Genomic DNA, 22923 nt, shown 5'->3' on the forward strand with positions numbered 1-22923 from the left:
AGAAATGCAGACAGAGTGTGTGCAGAGATATAATATGTTCGGCTAACTGGATTTGAACATGAAGTTCAGCATCTAGAAGCTTTGCTTACCAACTACTTGACTTACCCTTAGGGAAGCTAGTTACACCTAATTATTATTTATAATGCCAGCAGGATAAAGCAAATACATAATGCTTAAAAAAATGCAAAAGATCTACTCACTGTGAAATTCGATTACTTTCTCCATAGACCGTACCGCATTCGCATTTGGTCTCTGCTGCAGCACCTCATCGGGTATGGGGTCCAACTGAAAGGAACAGAAAACAATAGAAAAATTAAGCATGAAATGTTTTTCTCTATCAAAAGGAAAACAAAACAAGACAATGGCCCTGCACACTTTTACAGTATCAGTGCTGAACCATCAGAAGAGTCATCTGTGAGACCACTTATGGCACCTTTGCTGAAATAAAACTGCTCTAACTTGGCAATGAAGCTATGCCTACTGGGAACATCGGTTAAGCGCATTAAATGTATCACAGCGTTTCTTCTGGTGAGCTGAATATGGTGAGATAGGCCTTTCTATAAATGTGACTGACAGCTGTTCAGAAGCCTCGCTCCAAAACTTCACTTGAACTAATGCGAGTCCCTCCAGGTTTAAGGGATCATTTTTGATTGTGGCCCACGGCCCACGGTTGAGTCAATCCAAGAGGTGGGGAGCAAGTTTGAGCTGCTGACACAATAGAAAATAGGCCTGCAGATGCACACCTCCTCCCACTCATCGGCAGCTTTGCTACTCTTTGACACAATCGACAATGCGTGCTTTGTACAGTGTCCCACTCCGAGGACACATGCTAGTGCAACAGATGTATAAGAGCAGAAACTGCCAGTTTGCCCAAACGCTTGCACTGGCACACACATGCACGCACGAAAAACGTGCACGCACCTCAGAGAGCACGGCTCCAAGCCGCAGCACAGAGAAAACAGGGCTATTCCTCAAAGTGCCTTCCCAACCCGGAATGATTCAATTTCCCTTTTGGCCAACTGCACATATGACACTTTCCCATCCCATTTTGTCAAACAGGCTCATTCAGCTCCACATTCCATCACAGACAACATGCATCCCTTTTCTGCTCAGTCATAACCCCAACGGAATAAAGCACCGACTGAGACTCATGTAAAGAGAGACACGGAGAGAAAGAAAAACAGTTTGGCCTGAGATTTGTGAGCAGAATGCCAGAGAGAAGAGGAAAAAGTCATTGTCGGTTGGTCTCGCTTGGCCGAGGCTGGAAGTTTTCTTATAATTAAAACAAATAGTGTGTGGGAGGAGTTCAGAGGGAAGAGGGAAAAGGCAGTCTGGGGAGAGGGATACTTTAATCCTACTGTGGCACGACAGGCTACATCATGCAATGAAGAATGGACAGAGGTCGCTCACACACACACACGCACACACGCACACACACACACACACACACACACACACGCGCACACACACACACACACACACACACACACACACAGTTTTAGCACAATATTTTCATTGGCCTATTTAATATTTGACCAACACTTTCATCCAGAGTAACATACAGTAACAATGGACGGTCATTAAGCTTCCTAAAGCTTAATGACCGTCCATCAACTCCAACTATTTATCTACGCAATAAGTCAAAGCCGGCCTTACTTTTCCATACTGTTTAAATCCAAACAAAACCCTCAACGGACCAAAGGGCCGTTCGGGACCTTGCTGATGGTTTTCAGTCACCTTTGTTTTGCCTTTTCGTTCACTTCTTATTGAATTTTCATTCACGGCTTGCTTCAGTTTAGGGTTAAAATACACCTTTCCTCAACATTAACCTAAAATTCAGTGACAGATCAGCCTCGCTGCCATTATAGGTACAGCAGTGAGGCCCAGCTATGAGAACGAGCTGCTGCACTCAATAATCGACAGCAATGGAGCTCAATTACCGGAGAACTTAAAGGTTCGGTTCTTCAGCGCCCCATTTAGACTGGCCATGACGTACGCGTCAACCCGTGTCAGCCGGCTCTCCTTCATATCCCGCCTCTTCAACAGAGCTCAACTCGGAATAAATGCCGTCAGGATTTTTTCTCTGGTGTTGCCATTTCACAGAAATGAAATCACATTTATATGATACTGTAATTTCAAATGTCATTTAACTGACTGGACAAAAAAACGAGGGAGAGAAGCACATGAAATGACCCGAGTCATATGCAGCTCTGCTCCTTAAAAGTGGTGTAACATTACTTTAGTTGTGGCGGAGAAGGAAACAGCAGTGCTTATTATCCCATCTCAAAATTTCCAAGTCTGTAGACTGAAATCATTAATCTTTTAGTCAAAACTAACTCCTCCAACCTCCAGGCTACAGCCACCATCTACCCACCATAACCCAAGCCAGTTCCAGCCCAGACCTACCCAACCCGTGCAAATCCAGCTTGCATCAGCTCCCTGTCAGAGCGAGGTCAGGGGTTCTCTGGGGTTTCGTGAGGTTCACGTCAGAGCAGAGTTGGACAGGGGCAGTCTGTCAGCTTGATTGACAGCTGGGCCTCACGCTTATAAACTTTAATGGCTCTTGTCAGGGTAGTCCAGGGGCCCCCCCCAGCAGGTATGGCAAACGCACATATACACACACATACAGATATGCAAAGCGTACTCTAACACAAGCCCAAATTTCTCCAGCAGATCATCTGTGATGGTAATTCTGTTTATTTGAGTTGGTGGTACTGGCCTTGGCTGGATGTCTGGATCTTGGTGTCATTATAAATGTGTCGCAGTCTTTGATAGAGCAGTGCGAGATAATGATGGTTTGAATAATCTCTGAGGAGGTCTACATCGCTCTGTGACACAGCGGTCCAAAATAAAAAAACTCCTGCCCAACAGAACTGAGGCACCATGGAAAGCCATGAGCCGAGCGTCAGGAATGTGGCCCGGTAAAAACATTCCTAAGAGAGGCTGAAACCAAAACAGTGGAAAGAGGAGGAATTCCACTTGTTCAGCAAAGAAAAAGCGCACAAGGCATCCATTGTTTACTGTTGTGTCCATGTGCATGTGTCGGCGGTCGCTAAAACCAGTTGATTATGTTATGCTAAGTGAACAAGGAAATGATGTGTACTGTGCAAAGAAGGCGACCTTTTTTGGAAAAAAGGTGTGGGTTAGCCTTGCTCTAGTGGGGGAAAAGTCAGATCCAAAGCGGGGGACAGGTGAAGTCGAGCGTCTTACTGTAACTGGAGTGTAAACGCACAAAATAACCTCATTGACAGCTGGTAACAATTAGCATATTAGCCAGTTGTTTATCAAATAATTGCTAACAACCGTGGTTCGAGCTGGGCCAACATCTGTTTGTGAGCAATCATCAATTAGTCCAGAGTTCAGAGTTGACTAGTGGAGCTGCCAATGCATCATTCATGAGCTATTTAACTAGAGAAACTTCAGCATTATGCATTACAGCGGTAAAAGAGCCTGTAAAGTCCATTCAGCAATTTTCTTCCCTAACTCTTTCCCACCAGCTAATTTGAGCTGCTTTCAAAAGAAACCCAATACTCATTATAGCAAAGCTTGTCTTAACCTGCCAAAGAAAGTACGGCTAGAACTCTCACACAAGTTCGAGTAAAACACAGAAAGTACGAGATACAGGGCAAGAGAAGATGATGTATAACATACAGAGTCTTTTGCAGTACTTGCGCATTACCTCCCAGTAATGGTCAACTAAAGAGCACCAACAGCATGAACAGTGTTTCAGTTATAGTCATGTATTGGGTTCATGATACCTGCAGACAAACCCCTCGCCCCCCCCCAAGCAGCTCGAAGCAACATAAACAAATGCACAGCTGACCCGCAGTGATCGTATGCGTCAGTCCACCCCTCCAACACGCACACATGCACAAACTAAAACAGTCTCAAAGAAAGAGAAAGAAAGTACTCAGTCATTCAAAAAAAAGCTTTTTTTCTGACTGTTATTCATTTGATGCCCAGCTGGCCTTGGACCCAAAGCCTGGTTGGCAAGACTTCACTGTTCCTAAACTTTTTTTTGCCATTACCAGGACAGACAAACAAAACAAGAAAACAGGCCTCCATCCTTTCCCTCCAGCTCCATCCCCCACTGACGTTTTCCATCAACATTCCTTGTCCATTACAGAAACGTTTGCTGAGATTACGTTAGAAACACTTGCTTCCTGCTGTTTTGATCTGATCAGGGACATTTTAGCCTATTTTTTCTTCTTTGCTATCAGCTATCAAAGCACCAAACAACCGTGTGATCTGCCTTTGTTCAAACAGCTGACATCACTTGCTGCCAAAGAGCCAGCCGGAGCAGGTCATGCAAACTGTAGTTCTATCTTTGTAGGGGGAAAACATCATTGTGTTCTTCACAACTTTGTTCAAACCAGTCTGCTCTTTCAACACATGCCAGTAAAGCCTTCCGTACAACATGTCCTGTCAGGCTCCTGCCATATATCTATATATATATATATATTTAAAATCATTATTCAAGATTTGGTTTTTTAAATTAAACATGAAGCCAAGTTGTTGGGACTTGTGTATAGTGGCCAGGTTTATTGAAAAAGACTTTGAAGACCTGCACAGGTACAACAATACTTACACACGCCTTAATAACAATAGCTTCCTCCCTCCAGACTTCAAATGATTGCTCCATTTCCTTTTATTATCGGATTCCAAGACCAAGGCTGACCCTGCTTGCAGAGGTGTGAGGGTAACCACTTTCAGATGTGTATCAATGACAGGGCCCCGGGTGAGAGGGATGCCCTGCAGAGCCGAGGCAATTGACGCTCCCTGCCTCCTGCCTATTTTCGAATTTTCAGCTCCCCATGGCACTCGTCCAGGTACCTCCTCCAAACCCCTGCTGAGACTGGTGCACTACAGGCGGCTGAAACCTTAGAAGCAAAGCCCCTGGCCTAAAATATTATTTTTGCTTCAGGGCGGTACTCTGAGTAACGAAAGTGTCCTTCAAGCTGGAAGTCGTGCACAAACCTTCGTGACAGCAAAAAGCATCCACCCTTCTGAAGTGTCCTTGAATTCCTGAAGCTTTAACAGATGTAATGGCAGTGCTATGTACTGCAGCTTCAAGTCATTGGTGGGCAAAGTGCAGGTACAGAGAGGCTGGTTATTACATTTAGCCTCCAAGTTTAGGCATTTCCCATGAGCTGGAAGCTTTCTTTGATCTGTTTAGCACATAGTCAGCAGTTAAAACATCGCTAACATGCTCACGCTGCACTTTACGATTCTTTTTAGAAACATGCTACATGGATACACGTTATTACTTACAGTGTGACTGAAAGGCCCTGCAATGTTAATCTGCGATGGTCAACATCTCTGCGTTACAGAAGACAGTGTGGAAGCAGAAACATAATTCGTGTGTTAGATTAAATAATTAGATAAAATGATACGGTCATAGATTAGATTCCAAAATCCACATGGAACACCGTCAGGCTGCTTTATTCTTATTATAAATCTACAAATGTACAAATTTACTGATATAGTAAATTTAGACTGATATAAATTCACAGTTAAACATCTCACACTCATAAAAGTCATTTTGATTTTGATTTTCATGCAGGCTTTGTTTAGTTTGTAAGATAAAAGTAAATTTGTAATTATTATTGCTTTTTAGTATTTTGCATTAGTGTCCCAAGGAAATTGTTAATAACACTGCATCAATACATTGTTATACCATATGGTATGATGTAAGTAGTTTATATGTATTTCAAGGTGCTCTATACTGCTAAACAATACTGCAGAAGTGCAAAGATGATGGCTTTAGCAGGAACAGAAACCAATCCAATGACAACCAACGATCTGAGCCTGTGCTTGTGGCTAAGACTCCAGCAACATTTCAGATTGTTCGCTTTCTAAAAATAAATGTTAATATATGTCACTCTGGATATTAATCCTTGATATAAAGTGTCTCTCAAGAATCTCCACTTTAAACCGCAGTTTTGTGGTTCTTTTGCAATGAATCAGACACCAGCTAGAAGAAATCTGTGGGTAGCCATGAATCACAGAGCTGCTCCCCTGCCCAACCTACACACTCCACAATTAACCTTCTGCCTGGAAATCCTCCCTCTGACGTATGTGTGTGTGTTTGGTGCTCACTTCCTGTCTGAGTGGTGGGGTAGACGAAGAAAATGTGAAGAGCTTGGACTTGGATGAGTTAAAAATAAAAATCAGCCTGCTGTTGTTGCAGAATTGTACAAACTTGTGGTGTAGTAATAAAACTTTTATGAAAACAGGTTCATCCTTCAGCAGGTAGTATGGACTAAAACACTGCCCTTATGTGCAATGTAAGAAAATACAAGACAAACACTTAAATATTGAATCCTAAGACATTGTAACAGCAAATCAAGAACCGAAATCATCGCTCAGTGATTCATTTGTAACACTTTTTGTTTTAGCATCATTCATTTAAAGTGTACACAGAAAGTCTGCAGTGTTACTCAACTGGAACAGCTCAAACTCCAGTGTAGGAATTATATCAGTGCTTCACATATCATCACATATCAGCTGACACAGGCAAACAGTCATCTTTAATATGCTGATCAAGAACAGTTTGACAATTATTTATACAAATATTTAAAGTATTCTCTCCTTCTCTCTCTTCACATCTTACCTCATTGCCAAGCAGAGCAGAGATGCAGGCTTCAGAGGCATCACATATGGCTGTGAGGTCGTGACCCCCCTCCAAGGCAAGCACCAGCCGACCGCCTGCCAGACCCATCAGCTGCCTGGTCAGGTAGCCAAAGCCTGGACAGACAGGAAATCACAGCAGAAATGGCGAAGGGAGGGAGAGAGAAAGAGCAAGAAAAAAAAAGAAGAAGAAGAATGAAATGGTATTCAGCCTCTAACTTCCTTTCTGGATATTGATCAAAGAAAAAAGGCAGAAAAAAGGGGCTGGAGCGCGGATGAATGAAGGGGTGAATGCATCACAGAGGAAAAAGAGAAAGCGAGTGCACTGTGGATTTACTGGGGGCCAAAAAACAAGCCCTAATATAAGCCAGGTTTAATTTTAATAAATGTGGCTTTGCGTTTAGTCTTGGTCACAGCCTTTGATGTTTCTCCTCTCAGGACGTGGGGCGTTCTTATATATGTATTCAGCCCTAAATTCTACCATATCCCCTCTTCCTGCAATCCTCTTTAACCACCCATAACACCCCCTCTTTGACAACAAAGCCCCCTAAGCTCTTATTTGAGATCTGCTGGATGGTTTTAGAAAAGCTCTTTGCTGTCACGCCAGGGTCTCTATCTGAATATGTAAGTCGGATATGCACACTGCACACAAAAGGGGTGAGTTTGTTTTTGAGTCTTTCATAGCATTGAAAGCAGTGTAGCATCACACAGCATACGACACGAGTGACGTGGTGCACGCCTTAAGATGTGCATATATGATTCAGCTCATAGAAAAAAAAAAAAAAAAAAAACAGGTTTAGAAGAAATGAAATGGACAGTTTGAATCAGCACTTACATTTGGCTGTCAGTTTGTATCCTCCCAGCGGTGGGGCATGTCCATCTACTGCATCAAAGCCAGAAGACACCAGAACCATATCAGGCGCAAACTCGTTGGCAATAGGCATGACCACCGTCCTGCAGAAACAACAGGCAAGGTAATGTATTCGTAACAAACATTTTAGTTAAATCTCAGACAGTCAAAGGTTTTCAGCTTCTGATGTCTATATTTCAACCTTACACATCAGCGTCTGCATGAATAACAGTGCATGCATGCTTCTTATTTGGCTTGCTGCCCCACACAGGAAGGCCAGAAACCAGAAGTAATTTTAAAGTCTAGTGTTTCTCAAAAATATCACAAAAACCTTGGTGATAAGTGAGGTTAGATTTTGTCACACAGCCTTGTGGAAAATTCTCACTATTATATTATATTTTTCAAGGAAGGCTATCAGAAGTGTCACACTACATTTCACTGGCATTCTTGCAACCGGATATTCTTGAACTGCCACATATGGTTAATATTTGATCTAAATGACAGGGTGACTGGGCTGCTCTTACTGTATGAAACATGTATTTGTAAAAAAAAAAAATGCATTAAATACAGCAAATACTTTAGATTAGAAAGAAATGCTGCTTAAACCACCAAAAGAAGAATCAAAACCACCAAGCCTGAGATTTCAAGATTAAATTATAACACTACTAGCAGCTGTCCCATGTGAATATAAACAGTTAGTTTTTCCCACTGCCATATTTCCAATACATGAAACTGTGTCAAAGGATAAGGAACTCACAACTAAGCATACGTGGACATTAAAGAAGCACGAAAACCAAAGAGCTGACATCAACAAACTCAAGTCTGACCGATTTATAAATACCAAAAAAACCGATTACCTCGGTTAAGGTTATTAAACACGATAGTTCGGAAGGTTGAACTTTGTAGTCATGTTTATAATCCATTAAAATTTGGGTTAGATCTACCAAGTTCTTCAAGGTTAACTTGATGATTTATTGTTTGAAAATTGACAAAAATTCTTAGAACCTGAAGAAGTGTATTGGCAGCTTATAGAAAGCACCATATATAGACTTAAAGTATCATGTCAGATTTGACCTCTGCTTTGAGATCAATGGATTGATCTGAAGGTCAAAGTGATTGGTCAAAGTAACTCATTTTGTGAAGCACTTTGGCATGCCTGTGGTTTTTAAATGTGCTATATAAATAAAATTGTATTGTATTGTATTGTATAATAATGCTGCGTAGCTAAATAACGCTTAAAACTATGTTAATAACTGCCACCATCTTTAGCCATATAGGGACTGCTATATGGCTTTGTATCAGTATTGTGTTAGCTCTGATGGCTAAAAGAAAAGTAACAGGGACTACTATAAAATAAATATACTAAGAAATGCCTTCAGTGTTTTTAGTGTCCTCGTGATGTTGCTTTCTTCCACTCTGGGGATGCTACAATTCACTTGCACTGTGAATGAATTGCAGTATTTTTTAATTTTTTTTTTCTAAATGGCATTTTTCTCCATTTCATGGTTTTCAAAGCAAACATCCAACTAATCAGTTTGTTTGTACAGTATGTGTGTGGTAAGGAAAACTGCCACATAAATGTTTGAAGTGGAAGCTTTGGAAATTTAGTGCAATGCACCGCATGAACCTTAAGTAAAAAGGAAAAACGGAAGGACAGATATAATTGCATATGTGTATGCGTGTTAAGTACGGAGGATAACTAAGACTGGATGGGTGTGGTGAATGAGGGCTGCTTGTGTACAACCTTCATCTGAATGCTTGTGTGCAATGTGTCATACACAGAAATCAAATCAACAGTGGAATAGTGCGGAATGATTCACTGCAAGCTGTGGCTGGAAAATCCAGTCGGGTTTATAGGATGACCTTGTTTTGAAGAAAGGGTTTTTGACCAAGCAGATTAGATAAAATAAGATTAGAGTTGTTTATATTTAGCTTGTTTTTGTAGTCCTATCACAAAATAACAATAATACAACTTTTAAGAAGTGAAAACTTTAGATGTTATTGGGTTTCCATAAATTATGAACCTGTAATAATCAATCCTTGAACTAGTAATAACAGGAGGGCCACAGACATATCATGTGACATAGCATTCTGGTTTAGCATAATTTACAATGTCTAACTGAGTTCATAAATAGGACTTCCCAGATGGCAAAACAAGTGTCTCTGTCATTCGCTGTGGAACCTCTGGCATGGCACAACAATTTTTGGGGGGCCTGGGATATTTGGGCAAGTAGCGTTTTAGTGAGGGCTGTGACTGATGGAGTACCACAGGGTTTCGTTGTAGGTCCCCTGTACTTTGCTGACCTCAGGAACACGGTGTTGGTTTGCCAGCTGTGGGTGAACAGCGTGCCCTGAGCTCCGTAGGCCGCAGGTTTTTCCATCTCTTGCTCACCACCAAATTATAACCCTTTGCTGTGCGCACCCCACCCCCCACCACAACACAACACTCCTACATACACACAGCTGTCTGAGGGAGAGGCGGGAGGTAGCACTGGGAGGTTTTTGGGAGTCCCAGACAGTAAGTATACGCAGAGTGTGAGCGTCACTGCGCTATCGTGCAGCTGGCAGCGTTTCAGATGAAAACGTCAGGCCGAATAGGATGAAAAACAAAGTGAACTTAATCGAGTAAAGACATAAATAAAAAGTGGATGAATGAGGCGAAAGACGTGACATACTGCATCTTTTTTTTTGTTGTTTTCCAGCCTTTCATATACTTCAAGTCAGACAGCCGTAAACAACACAAAAGTGTACATGAGCAACACAGATAATTATGTTTGGATTTATGTTAAATTAAAAAGGACTTTTGCTAAACCCTCTGACTAACTGCTACATTTATTTAAGCATACAGCCTTGGCCCATTAACATTTGGGGGCCATAAAGACCCCACACTAAAAGAAGCCTGCCACAGACGTTTATGTGGCCTGACACACGACTTGGTGGGAAACCTTGACTGCCAAGGATATGCCTCAACCACCAAGGGCTCCTCCACCCTCTCCCCTCCAACCTTGAGCACAGACAGCAACTAGTTCTGGTCACAATGCTGAAAACTGCTGGTGTGGACAGTTCCACACCCCGCCCCACTGGAATAATATCCTGACATTTAAACAAATAAAAAGCCACAGTGATCAATTACCAGACTGGCAGAGAGGGAAGTAAGTGGTTTTGAGAAGGGCTAATTGTGCGTGAATCAGAGGCTATGCACGCTGAGATGAAAAAGACTTTTTGTTAATTAAGGGAGGGGAGAGTTTACGACCGAGCCGTAAGCGATGGGACATCCTGACCAATCTAAACCACTGCTGGCTGTCTCCCAGTTACATTTAACTACAAATGCAATTACTTGACAGCTATGTGGTCTAAACTTTTGTTTAGCATTGTTTGGCTTACCTAGCAACAGGTGCAGCTGAGTCTGCATGCACAGAGAGCACAAAGGAATGCTGAATGGCTGTTGCACTTCAGCACTTTATCGCCGCTATGAGACGGCTTTAATAAGAATACTCAAAATAGATGCAGCGGAGCTCGGGTTCGAAAACACCGGATCCTACACTTCCCGTTTCTGCAAGCCAGGATAAGCCCGGTGACATCACTGGGGGTATTTTCTCAGTCTTTTCAGAGAGAAGGAGCTCCTGTCCACAGACTGAGGAGCATTCCCAAAGCTGTATGAACAGATCTCCATGCGTAAAATCTGTTGAGGCAAACACATATCTTCACTTGGCACCGCTTTAAAAGACTTGACCATGCTCAACCTTATAATGCACGCTTTTTTTCATTTACTCTGCTCCAAGTAATTTCTCCTTGTCTGATTCCAGTGAGCACTTTTAGTATTTGGCACATGTCACCCAACATGATTTCAAGTGTGCACACTCACACAAGTTAACGCGGCAATAGGTCGTGGCATAGCCGTCATTTTTTTGAGCCAAGAAAAACTTCCTCTCTCGGACTACACATCTTTATGTAATTAATCTAGTCCTGAATTTATACGTTGCCAGATCTTGATTATGCCCTGTGATCCTATGTACTTCAGCTTTGTAACATGAAAAGTGGTACTGTGATGTACAGAATAAAAAAAAAGAAAGTATTACTATCCTATCATTTTGTATAAGATGACTGGCTCTGGTCTAGATGAAAATGCCACCAAATTAGATATTTGTAGGCTTTAAAGCTCAGAGAAATTCATTCTCATCGAAAAAAAAGAAAGAAAGATCCTTTAAAGGGAGCAGCACTTGTCAAACCAGCAAACAAAAGGTTAAACTGCAGGCTTCCCCCCTTCGTTCATAAAAAATGAACAGGAGAGCGGGAGAAGAGGGAGAATAAGAGAGCGAAAAACTCACACACGCACACTTACACTTCAAAGCCCTGTCATCTGGCTCTGCGGAGAGCTGGTTTGAATTAAATTTAATTCTCCTCCTCTCTCGTCTTTCCAAGTTCATGGCAAAAAGAGGGGGGTGGGTGGGATGGGGTGAGAGAGGAAGAGAGAGAGAGAGAGACGGGGAAAGAGACGGTGCTTCTGGTTTTCATTAGGGCCAATTTTCTTATCTTTTTTCTCTGTGCTTTCTGGAGGCTCAGACTTGATCCCCTGCAAATGCAACGTGGCACAGGCCAGAGGAGGAATGGGAAGGTACTGCCTGCAAGGCACGCATCCCCTCCTCAAGACAGAGAGAGGAAGGAAAAGACCGAAACACACAAGTAATAAGAGTGAAAGAGCAACTGTGTTCACCAGGTGTTTATTTTGGGTTGTAGATGTGTGAGCAAACAGATATATACAAGGTGTGCATTTGCACATCTGTTTCACTGTGCACATTTTGCACACAATCATGCAAATTTGAATCAGGGCATGATGCATTTGTTTGACAATGAGTGCATGCAAGAACTATGCATGCATGCGTGTGTGTGTGTGTGTGTGTGTGTGTGTGTGTGTGTGTGTGTGTGCGCGCATTTGTGACAGATCTATGACCTGCGCACAGGTTTGCTGGTGCCCCCGTGGGGCCTATAAATTGTCCAATACCTCTGGAGCCTCTGGGAATTAATGGTGACAGGACCTGAGGTTCACGAACACCAAACTCTTATTCTCTTTCGCGCAAAGATGGCTGAATCGCAATTGCATAAACAACTTGAGCATGCACAGGCCGATATGCAAATGTTCATCACTCCAGGACAAACACAGACATACCAAAACAAGGGCATAAGAAAAGTTCATCCAGATGGTGGCAACACTGTTAGTCCAGTGTGTGTAAAGAGTGTAAAATGGAATATTATATAATTGTAAATGAAAAAAAAGCGTGAACTCTCTTTTTTGAGGCAAATTCCTAATTACAGGAAGCCAGAGTTTGAGTGAAAGTTCCCTTTGGTTCATTTAACTGTGTTTTCATGATTATATTTTTGGAACTATTCAAGAATTTCTAAAACTTGAAATGAGTGTGCAGGGTTAATTCTTTCCCCTCCTAACGCAAATAAACATATAAATACAGAGTTATAAAAGTAATAACTTAGTAATTTAAGGTCTTCCTAATGGTCTCTTGTGCTGTTAGTATTGGAGAGCTCTCAGTTATATTCATCTCAACTGTCAACACAGTCATTAACATTTAAAAGGTGATTTAATACAGAGCATGGTTACTAGTCTCTTTTTGTGGTTTTATTTATTCATAAATTCCTGAGAGTAGCACGTTCTATGATGGTAGAGGGAATGAGAGTGAGGCAGCAGCTACTGGCTTCAGTCATAGATTATAAGTAATAGCTGCAGTATGACATACATTACGTGGCTGTCATCAATGCACATGCAAACAGCAGGGTAGAAAGAGGAGGATGAGGAGGAGAGAGAAGAATACAAAGAAGAGAGACGGGGAGCGAGAGCACCCGGGGTTCTGGGGTGCATTAAGAAGCTAAGGTGTACTTCCGGGGGATTGCGTGCCTAAAGCCGCGATGAGCCAGTGGCCTGTTGGTTTGATGTGTCGGGCTCGGGCCAGATGGACAGACAGTTGCAAACATGGACTCGTCTTCAAAGAGTGCTGGAACAAATCCAGGCCTTCTCCTTTCCAGCTGTATGAACTAAAAATGTATGAGAGACAGGTACATGTCTGCACCGAGTCCATGCCTGTATCTGTGGAAGCTTATGTATAGTTATAGGACCATGCCTAACGGGAACCAGATGGGATAAGGGTGACCAGCATAAGTTCTTAACAGCTACCAACAGATAATTTGTTACACGCTCTACTTCATACTCCAAGGCTATGACAGGAAGAATTAGACTGCAGTGAGTGACATCACTGTCTTACCTGAATGCAGCTAGATACTCTGCATCCCCCATGGGAGGGTCCAGTCCCCCAGTAAAGGCCATGTTCACGTTAAAACCTTCACCTGCTCCACTGCCCACCTAGGAAGCACAAAGACATGTGACTGGGTTTGTTATGTGTGGGCTGACCGAAGGCTGGGTCTGAAAAGTTTATTAAAAGTATTCGGCGTCTTTACCTCATCGGGTGCGCCACTTCCAGGGAAGAAGTTCCCATCATCGTAACGATGCAGGGACAGGTAAAGGACACTGGGGTCAGCGTAGAAGGCCTGCTGGGTGCCATTGCCATGGTGGACATCCTGGAAAGATTATAATGGACATATTGTTATTAAAAAATAAGCATATAATAATATTTTCAGCGCAATTATCCTTTAAATCTCTTCGGTCAAAGAAAAACCAAATACCAGGGGCACATAGAGACTGCCTCGTCATTAAGGCGGATTAAGATGAATAGGTTTCAGGAAATTAATGAGTTTCACAGAAACGGACCATCAATCTCTGCACCTCCACTTGGACCAGCTGACTGATGCAGAGAGTGAGTCCTATACTGCCAGACTACATCATCTCCGCTCCAGCCTGTTGCGATGTCACAAAAGGATTCAGCATAATTCAATAAAACACTCGACTTCAACAGCTGCTCACTTTTGCCAAAAGCGTCAATTATAAATGACCTCATTGTCTATGTCTATGAATGCTATAGTACACAATTTCTAAAAATGTCCCGGCGGCTGGAGGCAAGTGCCATGACAATGAGCCTGCACTCAGCGTCCCCCTGTGACAGACAGAGAGGAAATTAAAAGGCCCTTCAAAGGCTTTGGGGGATGGCCGTGACCAGCCAGGGATGCCACTGAACAGCACCGCTCCTGGACACGACGAAGGCTCTGTCATACCTTCTTATAAATTTTATTTATAAGAAGAAAAAAGGGATAGTATCTGACCCAAATAGCCAGACAAGAGTTCAATTTGCAGCTGCTATGTTCATAACCCCTCGCAATTTAAAAACATCAAGTGGAACAGATAACATAATGAGGATTTTTATATTTTTACTGCCTCATAAATCTAGTAGCTATTTTCTTTTCTTTGTTAATAGAAGCTAGTGAGACATTTGTGCCTTTGTCAGCTGACAGTCTCTCTCTTTGACACTTTATGGTATAAAAAAATATTTTAAAGTAGTTATGCAGAAGGGATTATTCTGGGATGCAACACGAGCATAAAGAGAAACAATGAGTAGGTAGCCCACATTAACAGTTTCTTGCCATGCAAGAACCTTTAGCCACATGTCCAATATTGTACCTGTGCATACAGGTATGCTATCATGTAACAAACATCCCACTGAGAAACTCACCCAGTCTACGATGAGGATTTTACTGACACTGAGCCTCTGCTGCAGGAGCTTGGCTGCTATGGCGACTGAGTTAAAATAACAGAAACCCCTGAGGATTGGAAAAAAAAGAAGAAGACAGCAACAAAATGATGACATTTTTAAATTTTATATTCATGCCTGGGCAATATTATACGCATCATACAGTAAGTGCTGTGTAAAAAGTACAGAAACACTAAATGTAAGAGGATGAGGAAAACAGCTTCGTAAGATGAGGTGTGGATTACTTACATAGGTGTGCTCTCCTCAGCGTGGTGTCCAGGGGGTCGAACGATGGCGAAGCCATTCTGTCGGCAAAAACAGATCACAGATGACACGCCTGCTCACTTTATTTAAAAGACTAGTAAAAAATAGTCTTCACAAATCCACTGCTGCGTGCAAAATCCCACACATGGAAATCCATAAAGAGTGCATTTGGACAGTTCCTTAATTGCTTATTTAACTTGGGGGGGCTTGGGATAGTGGGCCTACACAGGGTGAATTAGCCCCTCGTGGGGTCCCCTGGACAGGTGTCCAATCCATCACAGGGCTAACAGAGAGTGACGCATATCCACACACTCTCACATTCATACTTACAGCCAACTGATGAATCACAAATTAACCTAAAAAGCATGCTAAAACAACTGGACTATAACAATGAAAACATTATTTTTCCCAGCATCGCTATTTACCCCGTGAGGACGAGTAATGTGTAGATGAACAGAAAGAACACAAATACATTCAGAAGTATTAAAATCTATTTCTGTATTCTAAAGAATACAGATGTTAGCTTCTCCCACTGAAAGTGCATGCGTGTCCACACGGGAACAATGAGTCCGTTAAGGCAAACTTTGTCAAGGCAGTACTCCAAGCAATTGTTTTTGGAGGGTCCCAGCGCAATGTGGGGACATTAGATAGATGTTTGAGCTTATGTAGAGCGATTGCAAACTGGACTAATGATGTTGAGTCAGCTGCAGCGGATTAGCAGCCAGCCGGAAGATTACTGTAGCGACAACTGCCTCTACTGGTTTCCCCACACACGGTTAAAGAACTCTGTATGGTTCCATATGTATGTGAGTGAGTGAAGTTTCTCTATACAAAGAAAAGAGTAATTAAATTAAAACAGACGTGGGGGAAACAGAAAGTAGCAGACGCAGAGACAGGTGTGTGTGTGTGTGTGAGTGTGTGTGTGTGTGTGTGTGTGTGTGTGTGTGTGTGTGTGTGTGTGTGTGTGAGTGTGAATGTGAATGTGTGCCGTCAGTAGATTTATGGCTTTCTGTGGAGTTCATAGAGTTGTTGGTGCAGGTGGAATTTGGTCATTTGGCCATGAAGGATCCTCGGAGAACCATCTGCATGTGTGTGTGTGTGTGTGTGTGTGTGTGTGTGTGCGCACAAGCATTAATTTGAGGGTAAGTCAATACCAGCAAACTTTAAGCGGGAAATCACTCAAACTAAAGCTGTGTTGTTTTTAATTGTGCAAACTGATGCACAGAATGACCAACTCATGCCCACCCAACATGACGGCAGGATGCTAGCAACCCCACCCAAAACTCAGCTGGGTATCAGCATGGTTTGCTACTGTTTCTTGCTGAAGAATATCACCAGATAATGTGCTATACTGGTGCAAAGCTGACGCTAACCTGATCTGCAGGTGGCTTTGGTGTAACACTTCTAAAGGGGGCCCATTAGTGGGGACTGCTAGCACTTGCGGTGCGTGTGCACCGGGTCTCCCTGCTGGGTTCAAACAGCAAGCAGCCACTGCTACAGACGCATGAGTCTGGCTGGGATGGGGAGAGGCGTGATGGGGTGGGGATGTCTGTCTGGGAGGTGTGAAAGTTGGTTCTGGAACTTTTTCCTTGTTTTTTTTAAGGTGTCTGGAAGTACGGCCGGATAGCACATTACTAGAGGTGACCTGATATAGTCCCCTCGTTGCGCTGGGCCTTGTTCTGTCTGTAAGCCTATGTGACTGGAACTGGGGTGGAAAATCTACTAGAGCAGTAAGACCTTAACAAGGATATTAAAATCAAACCCCTCGAAGTTGGAGGGGACCAATTATACTGCAGAGTCCATTTGAGTTAGGTTTCGCATAGCATTTAAAGGTTAACGCACATTTACCCGCTCCTAAAGGCCACAAGTGCTCCAATGCCTAAAAATACACTGCAGCCCCGCAAACAGCCATGACTAATCGAACTCCATGGAGCATCCAAACCAACCTTCAGTTCTCCCGATGCTACTTTGAAGACTAGCTCCACCACAGAGCCAACAGCCAGACGCGCTGCGCTGGATGAATGGACTTCATTCCAAATGGTGTCGCTGTCCACCTGCCAACACAGACAAACACACATGAGGCCTTGTATTGTTTAAATAACATTTTCAAAGGGAGCCAAAATATGCAACTTCATACTGTTTTCCACTTATCTATTTTTTGCTGGTGCTACTGACAGCACTTGAGTGGGGCAGAAATCGTAAAACTGAGCACATTTGAAATCATTTAGCTTGTGTCATTTCACAGCATCAAAGTTACTCTTTGAAAGTTTGTCTGCAGTGGTGCAAGAAGGGCTGGAAAATTTATTCACTGTGAGGAAAACAATAGAGAGAAACACTACGAGACATAAAATTAGAGGATTCATCGTGCTGTGTATAATACAACAGACTTTCTAAAAATCCCTTTTATCCATAAGCATACTGTAACTCTGCACTTCAGAGACCAATCAAAGACTTAAGTATAATATGATGAAAACACAAAAGCCTTAATTAATAACAGGTTAAGCAGCAAATTTATAGTAAGCTGTCAGTTTATACGTCAGTTTTAAGGTTAAACCATATAGAGGGGTTTTCAGGCAAACAGCACTCATTACACTTAGAGATATTTAGAGACATTCTATAATTTATCCACCTTAAAATATTACACGACAGAAAAAAATAGTAAAAGGCCCATTTTTAAAAAGTTTTTTGGTATAGAGCATGAAGTTTAAAAAAAATATGAGTGCGTTTATTAGATTTTTGACTAAAATGCGTGTGTGTGTGTGTGTATTCATATCTTTGTGGGGACCAAGAAATGGAAGTTTAGTATATGTGTGAGGCCCAAAATCCTGGTCCCCACAAGTTTGAAGGCATTTTTGAGAGTCAAAATGTAGCTTTAGTGACAGGGTTACAATAGGGTTATGGTTAGGTTTAGGGTAAGGGTTAGGCATTCATTTTTAATGGTTAGGGGTAGGGTAAGGGGCTAGCTAAGGGGCATGTCAAGTAGATGTACCCACAAGATATGAATACCCGACGTGTGTGTGTGTTTGAGCATGCTTAGACACGGGGCAACTATTCAGTGGTCAAGCCTGATAAATGCAGAAGCACGGGCAGCTTCTGCATTTATCAGGCTACACTACACTACAGTACCTCCACATACATGCACACAGCCAAACAGACCACAATAGTCTGTGTGATTGATTGTACGCAGAGGGCCACGCACAGGATAATATACACACCCTCCATCAGGCATGGCAGATGGAGCACACGATAAACACAGAGAGAAGAAGCTGGCAGGGGAAAAGAAGAAAGGGAAGGCCTGTGTGTCAGTGTGTTTTGAACCGTGCACACATGTGCAGAGCGGCCGACGCCAGAGCTCTAAGCGAGGCTTTCCTGATGTAAACCTGGGGGTCTTTGAATATGTTAACTTTAACCTGCCAGTCACTCGCCCTTTCATCCACACCGCCGGCCTTTCAGTCAGTCAACTGACCGAGTGGAACATTAACCTTAGCCACCCAGTCAGCTCCTCGGTCCTTCAACCAGTCAGCGAGCCGAGCGAGTCGACAGCCTTTCAGGCAGCCGCCCCCCCCTTTTTCCTCCGGTCTCCAGTGACGAAACTGATCAAGGCCGGATGATTACTCCATAATAACATCCACAGAGAAGAAAAGGGGCTCTTTTAAAGTTGCGCCAAGAAAGAATTTGTCATGAAATGAAACTTAGGAGCGCTCAACATACACTAAAGATACTAAAAAAAGGAGGGAGTGAGGAAGTATGGAGTGCATTGTTGATGAGTGACTAATGGAACCCAATGTGAAGAGAGGGGAACGCGGTGTAAGTGGATGACAGTATGTAGTAGCTGAGTCAACGAGTGAGCGAGCGAGCAAATCAAGAGTCAAGTGAGTGAGTGAATGGGAAACTGAATCATATATACAAGTCAGGTTAATGAGAGCAAACAGATGCTGCTCTGAAGCAGCGTGAGTGCTTTATTATTTCCCATGTTGATGTTTAGTTTTGCCTCGAGCCTGGAGGGGCACACAACCTCGTCGGGGAAAAGTGAAAGGGAAGTGGTGCATGTGCGTGCATGTGTGTGTGCGCGTGTGTGTGTGTGTGTGCGTGTGCGTGTGTGAGTGTGAGTGAGTGAGTGTGAGTGTATGTGTTAGAGGCAGAAAATAGCGGGAACGTGCTGGTATGACAGAATGATGGTTCTCCACAGGCTGACAGCTTAATTTGAACCCCCTTCCTCTGCAAGCGCGTGAGTGTGTGTATGTAAGACTTGTATGTGTGTGTATGACAGGAAAACAACAATTTAGTCCCATTTGCCATTATAAAGAGCAGAACGGAGCAATGCAGAACTCCGGCTTTTCTTGTTCCCACCGCAGCAGCAGGAGTGGTGGCCCCAAAGGAGGCAGGAAGAGGAGAAGGGAAACAGAGATATGAGGAGATGAGGAACGATGTAGAGAGATCAAGTACGTAGGTATGATGTAGCCTTTCAAATGCTCAATATTGTGAAGACAACAACAAAAAAAGCATGAAAACACACACACACACACACACACACACACACAGGTGCACAACTGTTCCAATGTATCAGTTTTCAGATACATTATCACTTCCAACTTGAAGCAGCCATCAAAATCATTGCCTTAGCACACAAGCATCCCCAAACACAAACTATGCAATGCACACAAACAAAGTCATACCCCCCCCCCCCCCCCACACACACACACACACGCACACACACACACAGCTCGCAACATCTGGTTACAATTACTAACATGGCGGAAAGGCGAGCAACAGCTTTTGTTGCCTCTGGTCCTTGAGGGGTGGTGTTTGTGTGTGTTTGTGTGCGTCTGCGTGCTAGTTTGTCAAGGCTGTGTGTGTGTTTGTTTGGTGGAACGAGAACAAATGGGACCATTATTTAGGCAGGGGGCAGAAAGAGTGGGCGAAGGAGACAATTATTATACTGCTATTTGATAAGGCTGAAACTATGCTTATTTGCTTCGTTCCAGAGTCTGATGGAGCTGTGCCAGATGGGTATTGATTAGATTAACAGTGTTGTAAAAACACAAGCGTCTATTACAACAATTTTCCACTGAATAAACCAGTGCGCAAATTACAAATGCCTAATTAGACAGTGAATATTTGGAAGATGACTTAAGCATGAATTAACAAACAGAGTAAGTGACTTACCCCTATGCCTCCACACGGCAACCTCACAAACATGGGATTTACTGAACCTGAAGAGAAAGAAATGAAGTGAGGAATTAGAAAGAGAGAAAGCAAAAGTGAAAGGTTGCACTGCGGACTCACGGACACCCTTAAAACCGACTATTTGACTTTGTGACCTTATCTAACAGCAATGGTACACAAGGGCATGCTTTAGTTAGGTGAGGTGAAGAAAAAAAAGTATCTGCTTGACCTCCCAATCAAGCCTTCTTCAGGGAAAAAAAAATCTAGATTTGGCCAGAGAGGGTCAGTTTGTCACTGAAGAAGAAAATCAATAAACTTCACATTTCTGACATGTCTGAAAACAAACTAAGCTGACCTAGTTACTGAACCTGAGTCGACTCTTTTAAAAGTGTTAGCACACATTTGAATTTCCTTTCAAACAAAACAACATCAGCTTACTTTATTATTTGTAATTTCTTTTGAAATGAAATCTGACTGCTTAACATAATCCTAATCCAGAGTTAAACACTACACCACTAACAGATATTTAATATAGTGTGAATACTTTAATTCCTGATTAGCCGCCACTTTTGTGGTTTATTCTTTTACTCCAGCTCTTACTGTAGGCTATCCCACTTGTATGCTGAAGCTCACACAGGAGTATCTGGTAAGACTCCTGTGTGAGCAGTAATAATAAGAGGAATTTATGCCTCCACTGAATGAAAGCCAAGATCACCACTGGGGCTCGCCCCTTTGGTTTTTTCACATAATGCAGACTACCTCACTACACCTGCACTTTAAGGCCAGCCATAAGTGACTAAGCAGCCTGTGAGACTTAGTTTAACAGCTCTAGTTGGTCCTTGTCTTATCGTAACACCTCTGAGGACTTTATTAGAAGGGACCTTTAGTTATGATATGATTTAAGCATTAGAGCAGATTCTTTAAACCGGACCCTGCAGAGTCAGGCAGTCAACTTTAGACTTGTGAATAAATGCATGAAACTCTACAATTCTCAAAAACCCAGTAAGTCTTAAAGCATCCACAGTTTTTTTTAGACTAAACTAATGAGTAATCTAGTCTAGGAGGTGAAGCCGTGCACGCTTGGAAAAAGTGTGTTTGTGAATGTGTGTGAGGAAGCATGTCTTACTGTCTAGTTTCTGCCGCAGCGGGTTAGTTCCATATAGCATGACGTGGGCTTCAGAGTGGACTGTTTGCAACTCCTCCAATGAGGCCTTCCTACCACGGATACACTGAAAACAGAGAGAGAAAATAAAGATACGCAACTTTGGATTAGCTTTTCATGCTCCGCATTTACACTGCCCACAAAAACAGCACAAGAGAGCCGAGTTCTGCAGGAGTTTTATCATACTGTTAGCCCAAAGAAATAATATACAGGGCGTCCCAGTGTTGTCACCGAGTCACTTTAATATTAGATCATATGTTAAACCTCAATGTGAGAGTTTTTGACTATAACTACAAGCATTAAAAGAAGTGCATTAACACTGCCTCCTTCTGGCTACGACAACAACCTGCAATAAAGTGGTAAAACATCACTGTCAGGGGAAAATAACACAAACACTAATATATGAAACAATTTCCCATGATACAACAAAAAATGTGCTGTTCTTTTTTCTTTTTTAAAAATTGGGTGGTGGGTAGTTCGATTCCTGGCCTGCTCCATAAGTGTTCTTGGATGAGACACTGAACCCTGAATTGTCCCAGTGCACCTGATGATGTTAGAGGGTGTGTGTGAGACAGAAAAGCGCATTATGAATGTGAGGGGAAACATATGAGCGTAGCTTCTAGTGTAAAGCGTTTAGTGTGGTCAATCAAACCAGAAGACGACTGCATAAATGTCAGTGAAGTTAACATTTGTTTCCCAATACGTTTCCAAAGACTGACAGTTCTTATTGTTTGCCTCTGAAGGTTAAATACTGATGTACATTTTCTAAATGTCCTTCAATAATAACACAAGTCTAACTTTGTCCTTACCTCACAGTGCGCCCTGAGGCCTGTTTCCTGCAGTCGGGACCAGATGCTCTGAATGCGGCCGGCGTGCTCTGGATGACTGGTTGTGCTGCCACATATGCACTGGTGCTTCTGCATCAAAGACTCATACACAAGACCTGGAAAATTCACACACCACCACGCACAGACATATGGGTGATTATGCATCACTGACAACAAGGATAGAAACAGCTGTCAAGATGACATTTTTACGGTTACACCATAAGACGTGGTGTGATTATCATCTATTGCACCTGCTTCTTCTAAAGCAACAGGTTGTCATTGTGCAATAAGCAAAAACCCTGTTTAGGATGTTTAAACACTCTGCACACAGCTACTCACTCGCTGCATTGTGTTTGATTACTGTGGTGCTCATGACAA

At 42.7% G+C, this 22923-nt stretch overlaps 1 protein-coding gene across 4 annotated transcripts in view; it reads right to left on the reverse strand.

Moving 5' to 3' along the window:
• hdac4 (histone deacetylase 4) overlaps nt 1–22923 on the reverse strand; it is a 120074-nt gene that overhangs the window by 5400 nt on the left and 91751 nt on the right. For all 4 annotated transcript variants that reach the window (XM_013270239.3, XM_005450443.4, XM_019353109.2 and 1 more), the window contains 11 exons: nt 22528–22661; nt 21683–21785; nt 20557–20603; nt 17337–17444; nt 15376–15431; nt 15109–15196; nt 13943–14062; nt 13750–13847; nt 7466–7584; nt 6614–6747; nt 201–285 (listed from right to left, as the gene is read on the reverse strand). In XM_013270239.3, the coding sequence (XP_013125693.1) occupies nt 201–285; nt 6614–6747; nt 7466–7584; nt 13750–13847; nt 13943–14062; nt 15109–15196; nt 15376–15431; nt 17337–17444; nt 20557–20603; nt 21683–21785; nt 22528–22661 (1092 nt within the window). The remainder of the gene's footprint in view (nt 1–200; nt 286–6613; nt 6748–7465; nt 7585–13749; nt 13848–13942; nt 14063–15108; nt 15197–15375; nt 15432–17336; nt 17445–20556; nt 20604–21682; nt 21786–22527; nt 22662–22923) is intronic.

This window comes from Oreochromis niloticus, linkage group LG16 (assembly GCF_001858045.2).
Source record: "Oreochromis niloticus isolate F11D_XX linkage group LG16, O_niloticus_UMD_NMBU, whole genome shotgun sequence".
NCBI lineage: Eukaryota > Metazoa > Chordata > Actinopteri > Cichliformes > Cichlidae > Oreochromis > Oreochromis niloticus.